This window comes from Penicillium maclennaniae (genome assembly GCF_028827695.1).
Source record: "Penicillium maclennaniae strain IBT 15551 chromosome Unknown utg000004l:1.0-3007600.0:1.0-3009580.0, whole genome shotgun sequence".
NCBI classification, from domain to species: Eukaryota; Fungi; Ascomycota; class Eurotiomycetes; order Eurotiales; family Aspergillaceae; genus Penicillium; species Penicillium maclennaniae.
In genome coordinates this window covers 1,522,635-1,542,459 of record NW_026623216.1, presented here as the reverse complement: position 1 = coordinate 1,542,459, position 19,825 = coordinate 1,522,635, and the positions used below count along the sequence as shown (strand labels likewise).

Here is a 19,825-nt window from a genome sequence, read left to right as displayed (position 1 = left end):
TTGTAGATCTGGTATAGTTATGTTGTTAGTTTAATTTCGCGTGACAGATGCAGCTCTGCGAGAACGTACCGAAACACATGCCGGACCAGATACTCGTACGACGGCAATGGCTGCTCTACCGGGCGCTGTTGATAAAGCATATATTGTAGAGTCTGCGTCTAGCATGAAACGCGAGGTTAGCGTCGAGGAGAAGCTTCTAACATGTCTTGGAGTCCTCCGCAAAATCGCCGATGCGGAATTTCGGACATGGCGTGGGAAGGGCAAATTCGGCAGTCCAGCCGCTCTGAATAAATGCCGTGATGCGCGCGGCGGGGTCCAACGCAGGACTCGAGACTTGAAGGCTCGCATGCGCAATTAATGTCTTCCTTGAAACGAGTCGGTAATGTTGAACGAGTTGTCACGATAGGCGATAATGAAGTCGATAAGGCGCACGTGACTGACTCTAAGATTGTGTAGGTGGTTACAAGCTGAAGATGCACGATGAAATGTTCCAGCCAAATTCAATTCTGATGTCTCACGAGAAGATCATCGCTAGACAGAGCTGAATATATGCGAATTATGCATCTATACATGAAAGTAGAGCGGCAAACCCAGAATATGAAACCAACATCCTGGAGATGTAATTGACAAAGCTTTTGATCATGGACATCAATCATGACCAAAAGCGTATGATAGAGTAAAGGAGAATTATGTACAATGAGAGAGACCGCACCTGTCGTCACAGCCAGGTGAGTATGCGAAGTATGCCCTCGACAGACAAACCAAAGAGTTGCACAAGAAAGGCAAGAAAATAGAAGACGATGGTATCATCACACCATGCTCATCACAGACAAGTGAAAGGAAATGGCGTTCAAAGAGCGGGAAACAGAAGAAGGAAAGAAAGGATATTATACAGTCGAGGGAGGTAGGTGTGTGATGCAGACAAAAGCAAGAAAATATTCCGAGACGGCATCACTCAATCTAAACATTAGATTATGGGGACCCGGGCTCAATCTGAAACTTCAATGGGCTGACTGGGGGATGAACCGGCCTCTGATTCAGAGGCATCAGTTTGCTCTGATACCACGATAGACGGCGGTTCTGAAGGTGGTGCCTCTTCGTGGGGTGGACTTGGCAAGGCATTTTCTGTGCTGATGGAATCGATACGCGAGGGAGATTGTGGTTCTTGGACGGCCGGCAGACCGCCATCTGCACTATCTTTGCTTCCACTTGCACCATTGCGGCGTCTCATGCGGCGATTACGTCGCTCCTCGTCGGCGCTTTCTCTCCTACGTCTGGCGCGGTCGCCTCCAGTGGCATCGGAGTTACTCCGTAGGCCGAGGAGCATACTAGCCGCTCGGTCAGCAACATCCTCGCCTTCGGAAACTTCCTTGGCCTCAGCCCCGTCTTCAGGAATTGGAGGGCTCAGGAGGCCATTCTCGACAGTCCTGGTGTCGCCATCAGCTGGTTTTTCAGCGACCTCTTCGCCCTCTTCGCCATCAGCCTCAGGTGGCTTCTGGCCAGAGGCAACGCGGACCTGGTGACGTTCCTTCAGACGTGCACGACGGCGGCGATCTCGCTGATCCTTGGCCTGAGGAGCAGCTGCGCGAAGTTTCTCGAGCAGTGAGTCCATTGCACCACTTGAAGCGGGCGAGGGGACTGTCTCGGCGGCAGCACCATTGGCAAGATTCACGTTGACCCGCTTACGAGCCAAGGACGCCTCAGTGCGCCTCCTAGACTCTTCGAGGCCAATGTTCTTCTCGCGCGATTTCTGTTAATAGCATTGTTAGCAATTTCACTTCAAGCGGACATAATTAAACTAACCTTCCACTCGACCAAGAAGGAAGACAACTTCGCGAAGAAGTCTCGGCGAGCGTTTTCATCTGTATTATCTTCACCGTAGAACATCATGATATCGTCATAAGACTTAACCATTTCATCCAGATACAGCTGCAATTGCTCGGCCTTGCGACGAGCATCCTTCATACTCCGCTGAACAACCTGACTGACGCGATCTTGAGGATGGAATTTCTTCGGGTCACTCAAGTTGCCAGCATCCAAACTGGCCTGGACGTTCTTGATGTTGCTGATATACTTGATGGAATCGCTGCGCAGTTGATCGACGTTGATCTTCTGAAGGCCAATAACACCTCCAATTTCTTCGGAGAAGCCTTCCCACTCGGGGTATTGGTTGCGAACGATACGCTCAACCAAATCGGCGAAGGTAGTCTCATTCTTGTCATCCTTGACCATACCCAGCCGGGCGAGAGAGCTGAGCTTGAAGCCTTGAGCCTGCTTGTTAGCGTCGTTCATGAAGTTACCAATATCCAGAATCAACCCGAGAACGTTCATCAAAGCGACAGAGTCCCGCAAAGACTCGCTGACTTTGACGACTTCTTGCAACCTGGAAGAGATGTACTCATACTCATGCTCGAAGGAGCGAGTGAGCGCAAGCGCTCTCATTCGCGCCTTCCAGTAATGGTTCAACTCGAAGGCAGTGGACAAATAGATTTGATCCTCGCGGGTGAGCTCACTGGGATCTTGCTCACGCTCAGAGCTGGCAGCACCGGGGACCGTCCAGTCTCGACTGTACGGAGCCATCAACTTGCCAACGTTTTCAGGAATGGTACACATCTCGTCTCTTTGCAAGAAGTCCATAACGACCATGTTATCCAGGATCTCGCGATCACAGTGAATGATCATTCGCACAACATCCTCGGCCGGGAATTGAGAAAATTTGGAGAGGGCAATTTGGAAGTTCTTCGACAAATCGTTGGAGATGATTTGCTTCTTTTCCTTGCGTTTCTTGGCGGCTGTGCTAGTTCCGAATATCTTGTGCTCTTTAGCCATGAAGAGGCGCTCGACCTCGTCCAAAACACCCTTCTTGGCCAGATCAGTGTATTTCTGTTCTTTCTCCTGCTGTGTTGGTGCGTGGGCGGCCCAAACAGTCACTTGGGGAGTGTCAACTTTATCCCAATGCAAAGCCTTGAGCTTCTTTTTGGGTCGAATGGACGGCATATGAGTTGTAGAGGAAATAGCATCGTCGACCATATAGTTGGGCCTCCAGCCAGCGCCCAATGGAGCGCTGGGCGGAGGGGGGAGGGGGAGGCGCAAAGCCACCCTTGCCTCCGGGGGCAGGAGGCGGTGGTGGAGCACCAACACTTCCACCTGGCGGAGGTGGAGGAGGAGGAAGACCGGCTTTGCCTCCAGGAGGAGGTGGAGGAGGCGGGAGACCGGGGATCTTGGTGCCGCCTGGCGGGGGCGGCGGCGCTGGGATTTTGGCACCGCCTGAAGGAGGAGGAGGCGGCGGGAGAATCTTGGCACCACCTGGAGGAGGCGGAGGAGGGGGTACAACAGTGCCACCCGGAGGAGGAGGAGGTGGTGGTATGATTTTAGCACCGCCGGGGGTGGAGGTGGAGGCGGAGGCATAGCAATTTTGGCTGCCGCTTCCTTAGCCAAAGCCTCACCGGCCGCTTGGTCTTCGGCGGCAGCAGCAGCTTCAGCCGTCTCTGGTCCGGTGCCAGAGCCCTCGGGACCTTCATCATACTTCGGAACCTTCAAAGTCAATTCGCCCAGCAGTCCAGTGGCTTGAGCAGGGTTCATGCGAGGCCGCAAGTCCACCATACGAGGCTTTTCATAGAATACCTCCCCGTCCTCATCCATAGTCTCTAATACTTGGTCATCAAGACCCTGGTCCATCTCAGGCACATGGCTGCGTTTCCTGTAGACGGATCCCAGGTTGGTGGTTCCGATGGTACGACGGGTTTCCACAGCGAACTCTTCGCTAGAGTCATCATCGCCTTCACCTTCCATCTTCTCGCGCAACTCACGCAGACGATCTGATGGGCCGTGCTGACCCCATACCTTGCCCTCGAGCTTGAATTGGGTCTTGGTTCTCTCGAGTTGACGCTCCAGGCGCTCCATGAGACGTTCGCGGTCCATGATACCAGGCAGTTGGGACGGATCAGAGTCGGGAGCGGCATTCTTGCGAGCATTGGATGCAGCAATATCTTGGGCATCCCGCAGCATGAGATAGAGCTCACGAGTCTCCAATTCATTGCGCTGCAACTCCTGGGCGCGAAGTCTTTGAACCTCCGCGATCTCGGCCTTGAAAGACTCATTGGTCCGAGTTTGAAGTTCAATTATACCGGCTTGTTCCTCGATTTGCTTCTGGAGTTTCTTGACAAGGCCATCAGCGCCAAGCTCAACCTGAGATTTCATTTCATCACGCTCGGCAATGGCAGCCTCAGCTATTTGGCGAGCCTCCAAAGCCTCATCATACACGCGTCTTGCCTCAGCATCTGTGTGAAGTCGATCCAAAAGACTCTGCACGGTGAAACCTAAGCCCTGTCGAAGATCTAGATCGGGAAGCCTCCGGTCCATAGCAACATAGCTCATCATGGCATCCACGAGCTGGAACATCCGTAGATTCTCTTCGCCGCCATTCTCACGGATCAACAGCATATGCTGCATAGCCGAGAGGAAGTAGTCATGAGCCCTGGTTCCATTAATTCTGGTTGCAATGGCATCTGCAATCTGGAGAGGGTCGCTCATATCCTTGACTTCACCCTCAACGCTGTCCTTCATACTGCTGTTCTCCCGCTGGAGAAGATCCTCATAATCGATAGCCTCGTTTTCACGGAAGCGCTCAATCTGCTTGTCGATCACCTCATACTGGAAGCCCTCCATCTTCGTCAAAAGACGTTTGACACCACACGAGATGAATTGAGCACGAATATGGCATCGCAGCTGCAGGTCGTTCTCTGCTCCATCCACCAACATGTTGATGAGGATCATTGTCGAGACAGCATATTCCATGAGAAGGTTTTCCATGCCAATGCCTCCACTGCGGTACTCTTCGCTGGCGCCGACCAAACTTCCCATCTTGCCACGGCCATCAATGGTAACCTCGACAATACGCATCCAGGCATCGAAGCGGCCAGTCTCACTGTGGTCGTTCTTGACTTTGTCCATGGACTGCAAGACCTTTTGGTGACCTTGGCCTTCGGCCCAGTGACATAGGAAGGTAAGGACTTCGCTGACAAGTTTCCGAGTGTTGAGACGGGGCGACGACAGCGAGTTGACAAGGGCAACGAGAACTCCTTGATGTTCGAGGGCATCGTCCGCACCATACTTGTTGTTCATGAGACCCTTCAAACATTTAGCAATGTCATATTCTCGATCCAGGTCCTTGTCACCAGTCGGAGGCGCAGGAACGGGGCCGGAGGCTTTTTGTCGATTGATTTTGTTGAGAACATTGGTCAGGGCAATTTGACCCTGAGCTTCAACGAAAGCTTTGACCCAGCTGTCTTCACGTTAGAATAGAAAATGAATTGAGAGCAGATGTGAGACCTACCTGATAGGTTGTGTCCGCAAACTGACGCTCAAACTAGCAAGTTGCTTGGAAGTGATCGTGTCATCCATAACCTTCTTCACATACCACTCCGGGCTTCCCTCCTCATCGGCGCGCTCGAGCAAACCCGAAAGGCCATCATGGCCATGCGTTTGACGAGCATTGGCTCGTCTCTTCTGTTCGCCTTGCAGCTCTGTCAGTCGATCCTGGTGCACCAGAGTCCACTTCTTCGATGCAGGATAAGACAGCATTTGCCGTTTGGCTTGTTCAGGAAGGTTTTGCCATCCACGCTTCTGCATAAGCTCCAGGAATAATTGGTCGACGATACGGTCATCTCTGGGTCTGGTCAGGTAGTTGTCAGGAGGGCGGGGTACGGCAGCTGGTATATTGTTCTGCGAAGCTTGCCAGGCAGCTTGAGCATTTGACAAGCGCCCAGAGCTGCCGCTGGGAGTGAGAGAGGTATTGCGATCACCAGAGTGTGAGGTCGTGAGGGTACGAGATGAGCCATCTGAAGAAGAGAAATAGCTCGAGCGCGTATTGGAGGAGTGAGAAGAATAAAGACTACTTTGGTCTAGCGAGGTGCGAGAGTTCGAAGAAGAGTCAATGGAGTTATGGCTCATGCCAGGATTTGCGTTTGAACTTCCAGGGCGTCCCCATTGTTGATATCTCGTGCCACGATCTCCTGATGCGCTGCTTGTCATGGTCATATTCGAGCCATGCGGGGGAGGGCGCGGCCCTGAGGGATGTGAGCCAGAACCATTTGGCGCAGAGGTCGATGTCCAGGTAGGATATTGATGATAATCACCGCCGGTTTTTCCAATGTGGTTAGGCGAGGGCTCGTGACGGGAGTCAGGGCGCATACCATCGACGGGGATCGGGTTTCTCGTGTCTGAGGGCATACTTTCGAAGGGAATGGACGTAATCACACCTGCGGTCGGAGCAAGACTTCCCGGGTCGAGATCATGGGTCATGTCAACGGATTGGATCGAGGACCGTTTCGAATAGCGGGAGGAGCGAGAACCAGCGGCACTTCCTGGCGGGGCCAAACTTTCGTAAGAACCGGGGTATGCATCGTGGCGCTCATCGTTCGGCCTCTCCTTGTACAGTTTCCTCCCAAAGAATGATTTTCCAGCCGATGTTTGCCTGGATTTGTCGGCATTGGCGGGCATGTTGGCGGAGGATCACTGAGACGCGGCAGGGAGCAGCATTAAGGGCACTCCCTCGCAGACACACAAAAACGGTCGAGGGAGATTAAAGAGAATCGCAGGTCAAGGTGGGGGTGATCGCTATGGATCTTATGGTCGAAAAAGATGACATTCACAATAGTCCGAAGATCTGTTTTGTCCCTCCCTAGTTAGTATACCCGCTTTGGTTGCTACAACGGCACCGCGTTTAGGGATCACACGAGTGAGAGCGGATACCACACGAAGAAAGGAGTGAAAGGGTGATCCGAAAATAGTTGCAGCATGCAAGTCCGCCTCCCCAGGGTCGATCAACTGAAAGCACGGGCGTCACTAAGTACCTGATTAGGGGGCGCCGGAGAAACTCCCCGACCGCGGCACGTGATATCAGGTGACTTGGGGCAAGGCGGACGCGTGGGAGTCTGTTCATTGTCACTAACGATGGTGATGGTCTGAATAGGTGGGAAATGATGTGCAAGTGACAATTTTGGGATCTTGGGCTTATTTTTGGATGAAGTTCTCTTAATCGAGTACCTATATTCGAACCCGACATCTGCTCCGTTGTGTCGATTGTCGATACTCCGGCAGTAAACAGATCACAGTCCACTTTCTTCGGGACTACCGGACGTCTCCCACCAGACCTTCACGGCTATACATACCTTCTGGGGCTTGATATACACCATGGGATCCTCCGGTAGACTTGCAAAGGTTTGCGCAGGCCCCTTTCCACCTCCTGTGGGACGGCGTCGCCATCCTCAGACGAACCTTGATAAAGACCGATAACTGACTTAGACTCCATCCAGACAATCCTGATTCCAGCCTCAATTGCGCTGTCTGTCTATGTCCTATTCTCATTCTTGATAATTCCATTCTTTCGGCGATATCAACAACGCTACTCCCAATACCTCCCCTCCACACGATATCGGCTCACACGCTCTCGCTCCGTGATCGCATAGCCGATGCAGTAATGCGCTTTTCCTTCCATCGTCGTGGCGACGAGGCGCGCACTTGGCGGATCATGATAATATCAGCATTGACGATGACGAAGGCGAGCTAATGGTCGGCATGAACATGAACGCTACACGAAGGGAGGCACTTGAACGTCATCGGAGTACGGCGCCCGAGCCCATAAGCCGTCTTAGTCGAGACTTGGAGGAAGGCTTCATGGATGATAGCGATGATGAGCAAAATGAAGGGCGAGAAGGCGCGGGGAATCGTCCCTGAGATCCTGCGCAGTGTCTTGTCATGGTTTGCGTTCATGAGCGGCGTTGTTGTGATTCATTGATTCATAACTGGCATCTTAGTACACATACTCAACCGGTAGGTTTTCAAATGGCTTTGAGCGTGTCTGCAACATTGTCTGCAAACTTAGAAGTCGAGATATGATTCTGCTGCGAGAGCATAGTAAATAGACCAGCATATGAAAACATCGATTGAGAAAGCTTGTTCTAACTACGACCGCTTGCGTTTTTCCGTGTTTCGGAGAAAGAAACAGAGCTAGTAGGCATCTGACATTTAGGTACCAGACCTGAGGGTTGGGATCCACCAGACCTGTCCGGACTCAGTTTGGGATCTAGAAATCTCCGCCAAGATCGACAGCGGCCCCACTCCGATGATCTTTGCGCCTACACAAACCTACAAGAACAAGAACTCCGTCGATAAAAGGTTATTTCATTGGTATCGTAGATGCGACATTTTCGGCCAAACCCATGCCTTCCGGGCAAGTGGGAAAGATAATATGAACAATCAGAAAAAGGAACCAAAGGGAAAAATCATAAGAGCCCAGTCACAGAGCGTTTAAGTCTCACGCCAAATTTACTTGCGCTGACCGTAGGCCTTGGTGGCGTAGTCACCCTTGTGGACGATCAGGTCCTGAGGGCGGTAATCCTCACGGCCGGAGAAGTAGCTTTCCAGGATGTTCTTGGTGCCCTCGGCGTAGCGGACCTGAGCATCGATGGAGGTACCAGACATGTGGGGAACCATGGCGTTACCGCCGCCCCAGGGGTGCTCAGCATAGCGGAGAGGGTGGTCCTTGGGGGCGGGCTGGGGGAACCAGACATCACCACCGTAGCCGCGGAGGTGGCCAGACTTGAGGGCCTCAGCGACATCCTCCTTGACGACGATAGCGCCACGGGCGGTGTTGACGAGCCAAGCACCGGGCTTCATCTTGGAGATGAGCTCTTTGTTGAACAGACCGCGGGTCTGCTCGTGGAGAGGGCAGTTGATGGTGACAACATCACACTGAGCGAGCATCTCCTCGAGGCTCTCAACACGGCGACAGCCGATCTCCTTCTCAACCTCGGGGGACAGGGGCTGGTAGTCGTAGTAAAGAAGCTCCTTGCAGTCAAAGGGCTTCAGGCGGCGGAGGACACGCTCACCGATACGGCCGACGGCAACGGTACCGACAACCTTGCCCTCGAGGTCGTACTCGTTCTTGGCGACAGCGGCGACGTTCCACTCACCGTTGCGGATCTGGTCGTGGGCGGGGACGAAGTTGCGGACCAGAGTGAGGATGGTCATGATAACGTGCTCAGCAACAGAGACGACGTTGGAGCCAGTAACCTCGGCAACAGTGATACCGCCGTTGGTCTTGTTGGCAGCGTTCAGGTCAACGTGGTCAGAACCAATACCGGCAGTGACAGCGAGCTTGAGCTTCTTGGCCTTGGCGAGGCGCTCAGCAGTAAGGTAACCGGGGTGGAAGGGAGTGGTGATGATGACCTCGGCATCGACAAGCTCCTTGTCGAAGGTAGAGTCCTCACCCTCCTTGTCAGAGGTGGTGACCAGAGTGTGGCCCTGATCCTCGAGCCACTTGCGAATACCAAGCTCATTCTCGGTGGTACCGAGCAGCTTAGGCTGCTGCTTAGAGTGCTCACCACCGTCGTAGAGAACCAAAAGAACCTTGCCCTGAAGTTTGGCAGATGCGGTCAGCGTACGAGCATTGGCAAAGGCCGGCGCGAAGGACCCGGTGGCAACAGCAGGCTTAATGCCGGAAGTAAAGAGTTGGGTCGCGGGCCGTCGCAATTGACGAGAAAGGGAAGAGATAAATACCATTTTGTATGATGATCAAGAGATAGTAAGAAATATGTGTGAAGAGCTATGTGGAAGATTAGCAATCAAGCTTCTTATAAATTGTAAGAGGTCTTCAAAACCGGATGGCCGGTCGATGAAGTCAATTCACCCAAAACCGGCTCAAAACCGGCGTTGGAGAGAGCTCAAGCGGGAAGGGGGGAAAGTGGGGAAACGCGCGCCATTCCTGGTCTGATGTAAGGGGCCACTTCCAGATGCTTACCTTATTTGTATGAATTTTGTGAAGGGGGATGGAAGATGGTTGGAATGATGATAGAGAGAAAAAAATAAAGAAGAGAGGTTCAACTGGATACAGGGGCACTATATATGGACGAAAGGCCAGTCCCCCTCTCCGATGGCCCCTCCGTTAGTAGAAGCAAATGTGGATTGGAGTCACCAGAACCCAAAACATGATGGATTCCCCTCAGAAAGCCAAAACTTGCATACACGGCATGGGCGGCCCAGCGGATCGCGCGGTTCGGTAGCAGGATGGGGAAACGCACCAGTCATGATAGCAGGATGTTCTCCGCACGAGGAACTTGGGAGGGGAAGGAGACACTTGAGTTCGTGTTCACGGCTCACAAGTCCGACTTCAAGCTGGGGGGTGATTCACGTAGTCAAGGCATAGTGCAGCACATAGTCTAGGCGCTAACGAGGGGCTCGAAAACTACCATCCGGTTATCTCGCGGCTCCGTCTACTCTATTCAAGGCTTCTGCCGGTCAGAGTGCGGGGAACCTCATTCTAAGAGACAACCACACGTCAATCTCGTTAGCCCTAAGGCTGGTGACACATCTACATACAAAACACTCAAGCATAGAAAGCTACCTCTTTTTCCCCAAAATGTGCACATACAATCCCTGGACGTAGTACCATTGCGCCCACAAATCCCATCAGCCCAATAGCCTCCGAGACTCGGTTTGAGGGCGCTTGCCACATTGGGATAGCTCCCCGCAGCGGGGTCGCTGATGTAATGAGGGGTAACATCCTCCCAACAGCGAGAAAGTTACAGGACAAGCATCAACGTACGACGCTTGTGGAGCTAAGGATCTCAATTGGAGGAAACGTCATATTAATCTGGTGTACTAAAGCTACCACAACACCCGGAAGATCATGATCAGGCACTTCGAGTGACGTCCGGCTTCTGCCGGATTTCGGCCTTACCCTCCTTCTCCAACTAAGGGGACCCGCCATTGCTATCTTTCCGGTGAGGAGGACGTTGGAGATCTGCCCTCACGGATCCACCATCGGAAACATCGGGGTGTTCCCTGTTTCGCCGGGATGGGTAACCGGAGGAAGAAGAGGCCGTGATCTGATTTGAAAGAGAAATTCGCGATGCCGTTGCCTTTGTCGCGGTTGCTCCCAACTTGACTTCATCGATTGCCCACGGCTGAGAGGAAGTCATGGACAGCACACTTTGTTTCCACGAGGAGTTGGATCAAGCACGCATTTGATTGTAACAACAGACCCGGATCGAGAACACTGATCAGATACCACGAATCCAGGCCGATGGCTTAAGCAACAGAGAACGCGAGTAGGATCGTGGTCTTCTCCATTGCTAGTTGCAGCCGCGGACTCTCAGATTGTCCCATGAGGCTGAAACGTTTCTGCAGGGTCACACAACACGACAGAACGCCACTGAATCGTCTCTAGACAGACGCCAGGTCTCTGCGAGCCCTAAACAGACATCGCTCCAGGAATGCACATCGCTCAAAAGCGAGCAGGAGTTACACTGCAACAATCAGTCATGATCAAATTACTCACTGATTGGATGTCCATAGATTGCTTCAGTCTTAACAGTCGGCGGCATTCCCGAAAGCATTGCTTCGGAAGAAAAAAATGTGTCGTGGTTTGCTTTACATATTTTAGATCCGCCGAGCCTACACTCAAGGAAATTCTGAAAGGCCTGCCGATGGCACCACGAATGACGAAGGCAATACGAGCGATTAGGTTCACATGACAATTCGCGGAGATCAAAGCTCGGCCTTGATCCGCCAGCAAACCTGCATGCGATGATCGCAGTACGACCACAAACGGTCACAGACATCAAAGGCCCGACAGTAGTTGAATCTGGAAAGAGGCTATACTGCCACTTCATTGGTCTAGATATGGCATAAAGGGCCTTATCCGGCTTCTAAAGCTTAGACAAAGAGGGTTGTAATGACTGTTAGGACCCAGGGACCCTGAGAGTAAAGAAAGTGTTCATCGGCCGATGTGGAACGCCTGTTTTCTGTGGCAACAAACAGCGGAATTGGTTGGCAAAATCAAAGCGGCGATTGATAATATGCTATCTCCGATCCGAGCACCTCGGAGATACCTACTGAACGATTCCTCATTTCTACCTTTGCGCATTCTTCGTTCGCTTCTTCTATCATAATTCTTCCTTTGCAATCGTTCCCCGTCCGAGACATTGACATTTTCTCAAATGAGAGTACGCCCAACATTCGTCGTGCAGTCGCTTGCCCACGATTGGAGCGGCCAAAAACATCAGAGCCCACGATTCATTCGACTGCTGTCCACAAGCCCACTACAATTCAGCCGACTGCGCGCGCCTCTAGATATCCCGCCCCCATTTCCCGTGACTCAAGCATGCCCCGAATCTTCATGCCACTGTCCGACGCCGCCCATGCCAGAGGGGTTACCGATCGATCATGAACAAGCGTTGAACGGGACGATGGCTGCCTATGCGCAGCAGCTGGTGATTTGTACTGGCCAAAGAGACTGGACGAGTCGTATCGAGGATGACGGAGAGAACACGAGCTGGGGAAGCCTCGTTCGAGGCCTGAAAGGCTTGCTAGGTCGAGGAGGTCCATATCTCGACGTATGTGGTATCTGCTTACACCGAAAATCACCACAGCACTGTCGCTAACCTTGTTTTCGTCAAACAGCCCTTCAACAATATTCTACTTACAAACACGTCCCTCGCCCCAGCTGCCAACAGCTCCTCCACCGCCTCCGCATTCCTCTTCCCCGGCTTCAAATATATTCCTTCGATACCAGTAGAAATACTCTCATCACCGGACACCACAGATCTCACCACCTTCGTACGAGGTTTCCTCCTTCCAGAACGCCTCCACAAAATGCACTCTTCTCTCCCGGAAACCAAGCGCACAGAAATGACACGTGCTTCGAACCTGGCATCAAAGTTCGAAGTCCTCGACATCAAACACTCGCCAACTGTCCTCATCTGCGGACATGGAGGCCGTGACAAGCGCTGCGGCGTCATGGCCCCTGTGCTTGAAGCAGAGTTCCAGCGGATCTTACAGTCGCGCGGATTCATCTCGGCGGGTCACGCTGGCACTGTTGATGGACCTGATCATGCTAATATTGGGTTGATCAGTCATATTGGCGGACACAAATATGCTGGTAATATCATTGTCTATATCCCGCCAGAGATGACGGTGGGAGATCAGGCAGAGCCTCACCCGCTGGCGGGTAAGGGGATTTGGTATGGAAGGGTGGAACCTAAGCATGTGCATGGTATTGTGGAGGAGACGATTCTTGGGGGGAAAGTCGTAAAGGATCATTTCCGGGGTGGAATTGATCGGGATGGAGAGATTCTTAGATTGTAGAACGGATGTTCTGCATTTGTATAGACTATTGCATTCCAAACATATCATAGATCAAGTCAATAGGGTGGATTATTGACGGGACTGCAGGCTTAGAGTACATATTGAGCACTTGCACATTGATTTCAATTTCGTCTAGACATTTTTCAATATCTTCTCTGTCTCTTGGATCTTTCTTGTTTCTCCTGAAGAGACGAAGACAACTGATCGATTATCGTCGGATCCTCTTGTTCAAGACTAGCTTCTCTCCGCTTCATAAGACAATCTTTCGCATATTTGGTGCTTTCTGACGATGGTGCCGGGCAAAATGCAGCCAAGACGCCTTCTAATGGTGATTTCGGTGCTGGCAATACCCAGAAATCGATGGAGTTGGCTGGGAAGGGAATATCATCCTTGACAATTTCCTCACTGGGTGCATCTTCTTTCTCGTCGATTTCGCGATCACGATAATCCAAGTCAACAGCGTCATCGCTAGCTTCTGTCGGACCGGAGTCGATATGCTCGATGAATGACTCTTTGAGATGTGGGAACCTTGCTTCGTCAATTATCCGCCTGGCTCGAGCTGGCTTTATAGACGAGGACGGGCGTAGTTTCTAGACCGATTGCTCGCAACGATCGGCGAATTTATAATTGTAGGTTGAATCGACGAGAGAACTTCTATTCTCTGGTGTATCTGAATCCATCGTGGCGAATTGATAATATTGTCTAGGGCTCGTCGCGAACACTTTCTGGTTCTACACAGGTCGCGACCGGCGCTAGTCTGAATTTGGCTTAAAGCTGCCCGGGTTCCGGGGAAAGTTTTAAAGGTGAAGATCAGACAACACATCACTCTCGACAAGGCTGTCGCTGCCCCTGCTGGTCGCAATATACTGGTCATAGCATGATGACAAATACATCATCATGCGAAACCTTTCACGTATTCGATTGACGCCCTTCGTCACGCAAGCCCAGCAGTGTGCGCGTCCTATTCTTCGACCACTTCCTCTCTTCAACGCCTGCACCCGACTCTCAACGACCGCCGCGTACTCTCGGAGACTTGATCTGCCCGCTTTAGACAAGAAATGGCAGGAAAGATGGAAAAGAGACGCGGAGTCCCCGCGACCGGTAGAGCAAAGCACCGAGTCGAAGCCCAAAGTCCTACGTCTTATCGATGTTTCCATACCCCTCCGGCACACTGCACATGGGACATCTTCGAGTATATACGATATCCGATGTACTGTCACGTTTTTACAAGATGCGCGGCCATGACGTGCTGCACCCAATGGGGTGGGATGCCTTCGGCCTGCCAGCGGAAAATGCAGCGATAGAGCGAGGCGTGGATCCGGCGGAGTGGACGGAGCAGAATATTGCGAAAATGAAGGAGCAGCTTCGAAGTATCTCTGCTTCATTCGACTGGGACAGGGAAGTTGCTACTTGTGCGCCCGAGTTCTACGAGCACACGCAGCGCATCTTCTTGATGTTGTTTGAGAAGGGTTTGGCGTATCAGGCAAAGGCGCTTGTCAACTACGATCCGGTTGATAAGACTGTATTGGCAAATGAGCAGGTCGATGCCAATGGCTTCTCATGGCGGTCAGGAGCCAAGGTGGAAAAATTGAATCTGAAACAGTGGTTCTTCCGCATCACGGATTTTAAGGAAGCGCTACTGAAAGATCTGGACTCGCTTGCCGGCGGCTGGCCCGACCGTGTGTTGTCTATGCAGCGGAATTGGATTGGAAAATCAGTTGGTGCGAAGATTACTTTCCCCGTGAGTATTGAGGGACAGGACGGGGAAGTCAATGTGGATGTCTTCACGACACGGCCCGACACATTGTATGGCGTCGAATACCTTGCACTTTGCCTGGATCACCCCATCGTGCGGAAGGCTGCAGAGAAGGACAGCGCTCTTCGTACATTCCTAGACGGGGCTTCATCACTCCCGGCCGACTCGAAAGCGGGCTACCGCCTTAATGGCGTCACGGCGTCTCACCCGTTGCGGAAAATCGACAATGAAAGTGCCCATGTTCAGAGAGAGCTTCCCATCTTTGTCGCGCCTTACGTCTTGAGTGACTACGGTGAGGGAGCTGTCATGGGTGTTCCAGGACACGACGCTAGAGATATCTCGTTCTTCAAGGAAAACGTGAATCCCGAGTCCATCGCCATCGTCATTGGCGAAAATGAAGCATCTGAAACTCTTATCCCCGCTCAAGATGCAAAAGCTTTCACCCAGGACGGAGTCCTAACTTCGCATTGTTGGAAGTACCAAGGATTGCACTCCAGGGAGGCGGCAAAGCAGATTGTCAACGATCTTCAGCAGGTGGGACAAGCTGACTTTAAAGAGACATGGAGACTGCGCGACTGGTTGATCAGTCGACAGCGATATTGGGGTACACCTATTCCCATCATCCACTGCGGGGATTGTGGCGCTGTTCCTGTGCCTGCGAAAGACCTCCCGGTCAAACTGCCAAAGATCGAGGGAGAGTGGCTGAAGGGCAAGAAAGGAAACCCTCTTGAATCATCCGAAGAGTGGCTTCACACCAATTGTCCAAGCTGCGGAGGCCCAGCGCGCCGACACAGATACCATGGATACCTTTGTCGATTCATCCTGGTATTATCTGCGTTTCTTAGATTCTAAGAATAAGGATGCTCCATTCTCGCCATCTGTCGTACGGCCCGTGAATGTGTACATTGGCGGTGTGGAGCATGCCATTCTGCACCTGCTGTACGCTCGCTTCATCTATAAGTTCTTGTCTCAGTCGGAGTTGTTCCCAGCCATTGCGCATGCTGATAGCTCTGGCGCACCGGCAGAGCCTTTCAAGACTCTTCTTTCCGGGGATGGTGCACGGCAAGACGTTTACAGAGCCAAACACTGGCCGCTTCTTGCTGCCAGCGGAAGTGGACCTCACCAATCCCGATAAACCGTTGATGACTGGAACCCAGATCCCCCCCCAATGTATCGTATGAAAAGATGTCGAAGAGCAAGTACAACGGCGTGGACCCGACAGCGTGCGCAACCAAATACGGCGCTGACGCCACTCGCGCGCACATTTTGTTCTCTGCGCCAGTCAGTGAAGTGCTGGAGTGGGACGAGACCAAGATTGTCGGGGTTGAGCGGTGGTTTGGACGACTGTGGAAGCTCGTCTTGGACGCCCAGCACCAATTGACTAAGTCCTCATTGGTATTTTCCGCATCATACTTGAACACTGCAGGCCATGCAGTATCACTCCCCTCTTTCTTGCAAGATCTGAGTGACTCTGATGCAGACGCCGTCTTGGCCACTCACAACACTATCTCATCCGTTACATCCTGCATCGAGAGCAACCCCTATGGGCTAAATACCGTCATTTCCGATTTGACAAAACTGACCAATACTCTGTCATCCACTCCACCTTCATCTCCTCTTGTATATTACCTCTCCCTGTCCACACTCCTCCGCCTTCTCGCACCCATTGCCCCCGCCTTGGCCTCTGAGACCTGGGAAATGTTGCACCAACCCTTGATCAAGGATTCAACCTCGATTCACTCGATCTTATCTTCCCCATGGCCAACAGACCTTCTCACGGCCGAGCAAGCCGAGGCCCTCGCCGCACGCGGCGGTCAAACAGTGGCCATTCAAATCAACGGAAAGCTGCGCTGCGCTGTCACAATTCCTCGCATGATGTCTCCCACCAGCTTGCCTCAGAGCAAGGGTCCATCCCAGGAGGAGCAAGACTGGATCATTACCCGGGTCTTGGAGACTGCCGAGGGCAAGCTGTGGCTTCGGGAGAAGAATGATTGGGAGAAAAGACGACGAGTGATTGTTGTCAAGGGGGGTAAATTGGTCAACGTCGTGTTCTGATCCCAGAAAATGCCGACCCATCTCCATTCTTAAGCCTGTATTTATATAAATGAGATAGACTCTTGTACATTACATGGTATAATATCGAAGACTCATTGTCATTCAAGAGGTCTCGATTCATAAGACGCCTACGAAAATGCAGATGTAGATCCATCTTGGTTATCGTAGCTGGAAGGTAATGGGCGTGGACATGGAAGTCCTTCCCTTGCTGGAAACATAGTGTTGCCCATGAGACCAGCTGAGAGCATATAGCTATCGCAGAAATAGGTTACCGGGGGGGGAAGAAGGGATGAAAGGGCTTTTTGATGATAATAAGCCCCCCCTTCGACGATGAGAAGCTAGTAGCTATGAAGAAGCAAGCCAAACTAATAATGACCAAAAACCTCTCGTAGTACATTTCCCACTCACATCTGCAAGTCGAGACTGCATCAACCCACACAGCAGAGCATCCTGCAGCGACCAAATAATGAGCAATAAGTAGAATCGTGGGTCGCGAGGCTGTGTATCCCTTCCTACGTCTTTCAAGTCCTTGGACTACTACCCTTTCATCTGCAAAAAAACAAACAATGACCTCCTGACTGAACATATCGATCCCAATATCCTGAGCCCGACTATTGATCTCGTAGGTAATGAGTGTCTCAGTCTATCCGGAACTTGGGAAGGTTTTTGGAGGGTTTGGCTTGGTGGGAACCCGGCTGCAAGGGTTGAGGTGCGTACGGAGTTGCCCGTGTACCTACACAATGTGTTCAAATTGACTTTCCGAGCCAAGCGAAGAGAATATGGAAGGTTTAGTTTATTTGCTAGATGTCTTGGATGCTTGGTAGGAGGGTTCTGTTTGGTTTTAGCCTAATTGGGGATTGAAGTGGTGGGCTGAGCAGAGTTGGACCTTGGTATTGGGTCTTGACCTTTTGGTGAAAGTACTGGAAAGTACTGAATGATGGATTCGGATGATGTGATCAATGACAGTCAGTGGAGTCATTTACATCCTTGATACGTTTTTGAAAAATCGAGTTCGTTTGGATCTGAGATTTTTGGTTTCTTCAGATGAAGTTAAGGGTGGTGTATGTGTTCTGTGTGGAGCGGATGTATATTTTAGGTCAGGAACGGCACAAAATTGTCTTCGACCATAATTCTCCCAGGGTGGAAACAACACTAAATCGCAAACACCTGTACTCCACATGTTCCAAGAACATGTCTGATTTTCAAGGCCTTTGTATTGCCTGGATTTCGTATTGCCGGTGAAATGCTCTCTGCCTGAGTAAACATAAACATGCAAAGGCCCCAGCCACCTGAGGTAATCATCAAAGCAGTAGAATCGACGCAGTGACCGACTCAATAAGTTCTTCCGCTTCATGGAAATAAAATGAATCATTGCCGACAAGGCCCGCTTCAATCAATAATGTACGACCATGTATAGATACAACGAAAACAGGTGAAACATACTCATGAAAATCAGAAAGTCATGAGATCATTCGCTGGCTGGTATTTGCCGTGGCAGGTTTAGCTGCCGACGAAAACGTGACCAGAGCATTGTATGAATGGGTCAAGGGCCAAAGACACTGGAAGAACGCGACCGCTCCGACCACTAAGAGCACATAATACGCGATGGTCCAGCCAATACTCAATTTGCCTCCGTTGCGAGACGCACCAGTCCCGTCAGAGTCTTCCTTTCCACGAGTAATAGGTGGACCCTGCGGCTCGGCAGCCTCGACACAGCCCCAGAGTCGGGGCAGACCGCACCAGTTACAGAAGCTGTGAACCAGAATGACGGCCAGCAAGGAACCCGTTCGTAGGTAGATGAAGGTAGCATACCAGCCGAAGATGGTAGTATAGCCAAACTGGAAGAGTGAGCGTAGCAGCGCCGCCAGAGCCGGAGTATCCGGGTGAGTGAGGCGGAACTCATAGAAGTGGTGAACATGAGCGATGCCAAAATACAGCGGAGAGACGAAGACCAAATGGCCCGGTGAGACATGCGCCAACAAGTGCAAAGGAATGATGGCCGAGCGGAACATGACTTCCTCAGTGACGGGACCCTGCGCAACCACGTCAATATCTAGATAGAACAGGAAAGTCACGATGATCACTTACGGCGACATAATTCCTCCATCCGATCCAGCCACTCAGGCATTCGTAATACCTGCTGTAACGAAACCAATCGCGCCATTCATTCTCAACAATGCCGCGCTCGAACAGCGGACCGAGGAAGAGGATCAATGTGAGTAGGAAAGACCGAGCAATATCGCCCAGATCGATGGGCCACCAGCCGAGCAGAGACAGAGCTGCGCCGAGGGAAGAATTACCCTTTTCGACGATGATCCACAGGACGGCGAGTGAGCAAATGATACATGAGCCCGTGACAGCGCGGATGCGCGCGCGAATGACCGATGGGCGTCGCGGCTCAGACTGGGCGAAGGGCGCGTGGCATGGGAAAGATAGAGAGGCACCACATAGACGCAAGTAAGGGCGACCTAAATAGATCGCGTTAGTGGCAAAGTCTGTGTTTTTCTACGAGGCTTTAATTTACAGAGAGCAAAGCGACGCTCTGCACCGAGAGAGACGGTTCGTCTGGAGATTGAGTTAGTGACCTGTCGAGGATTTCACAAGAGCCGGGAGGACTTGGATTCAAGGTGTGGGGGGAAGGCAGACCTTGGTGCTTGGTATAAAGACTCTTCAGACGAGCCAGAATGCCGTCAACTGGAGCCATAGTGCACCACAAACCACGACGGGGAGAGTTGATACTTTGTACTGGGTGGATTCGAACCAGGCCAGTTTTATTCAGGTAAATCCGTTGGGGGCGTGACTGCATGTGACCATACATACAGGTACCCGGGCCCCGTTCTATATGGGAGGTTGTGGCGCAGTGGG

General features: G+C 51.8%; 7 protein-coding genes across 7 annotated transcripts; 3 read left to right on the top strand and 4 right to left on the bottom strand.

Moving 5' to 3' along the window:
• Positions 1-106: 106 nt before the first annotated feature.
• On the top strand, positions 107-358 carry N7477_004759 (uncharacterized protein; the record flags this gene model as incomplete). The annotated part of the gene is made up of 1 exon (XM_056966422.1): positions 107-358. One exon carries the CDS (start codon positions 107-109, stop codon positions 356-358), a length of 252 nt encoding a protein of 83 aa, XP_056823203.1.
• A 630-nt stretch (positions 359-988) lies between these two features.
• Positions 989-1,612, bottom strand: N7477_004758 (Diaphanous autoregulatory; the record flags this gene model as incomplete). Its single annotated transcript, XM_056966421.1, has 1 exon — positions 989-1,612. One exon carries the CDS (start codon positions 1,610-1,612, stop codon positions 989-991), a length of 624 nt encoding a protein of 207 aa, XP_056823202.1.
• Positions 1,613-1,779: 167 nt separating this feature from the next.
• N7477_004757 (formin sepA) lies at positions 1,780-6,501 on the bottom strand (the record flags this gene model as incomplete). Its single annotated transcript, XM_056966420.1, has 3 exons — positions 1,780-5,284; positions 5,336-5,840; positions 5,898-6,501. 3 exons carry the CDS (start codon positions 6,499-6,501, stop codon positions 1,780-1,782), a joined length of 4,614 nt encoding a protein of 1,537 aa, XP_056823201.1.
• Positions 6,502-8,328: 1,827 nt separating this feature from the next.
• Positions 8,329-9,564, bottom strand: fdh (formate dehydrogenase (NAD+) FDH1; the record flags this gene model as incomplete). The annotated part of the gene is made up of 1 exon (XM_056966419.1): positions 8,329-9,564. One exon carries the CDS (start codon positions 9,562-9,564, stop codon positions 8,329-8,331), a length of 1,236 nt encoding a protein of 411 aa, XP_056823200.1.
• Positions 9,565-12,002: 2,438 nt separating this feature from the next.
• N7477_004755 (sucrase/ferredoxin-like domain-containing protein) lies at positions 12,003-13,149 on the top strand (the record flags this gene model as incomplete). The annotated part of the gene is made up of 2 exons (XM_056966418.1): positions 12,003-12,398; positions 12,466-13,149. 2 exons carry the CDS (start codon positions 12,003-12,005, stop codon positions 13,147-13,149), a joined length of 1,080 nt encoding a protein of 359 aa, XP_056823199.1.
• A 1,231-nt stretch (positions 13,150-14,380) lies between these two features.
• Positions 14,381-16,960, top strand: N7477_004754 (leucine--tRNA ligase NAM2; the record flags this gene model as incomplete). The annotated part of the gene is made up of 3 exons (XM_056966417.1): positions 14,381-15,577; positions 15,648-15,844; positions 16,063-16,960. 3 exons carry the CDS (start codon positions 14,381-14,383, stop codon positions 16,958-16,960), a joined length of 2,292 nt encoding a protein of 763 aa, XP_056823198.1.
• A 1,460-nt stretch (positions 16,961-18,420) lies between these two features.
• N7477_004753 (CAAX prenyl protease RCE1) lies at positions 18,421-19,664 on the bottom strand (the record flags this gene model as incomplete). The annotated part of the gene is made up of 3 exons (XM_056966416.1): positions 18,421-18,993; positions 19,049-19,428; positions 19,607-19,664. 3 exons carry the CDS (start codon positions 19,662-19,664, stop codon positions 18,421-18,423), a joined length of 1,011 nt encoding a protein of 336 aa, XP_056823197.1.
• Positions 19,665-19,825: the final 161 nt, after the last annotated feature.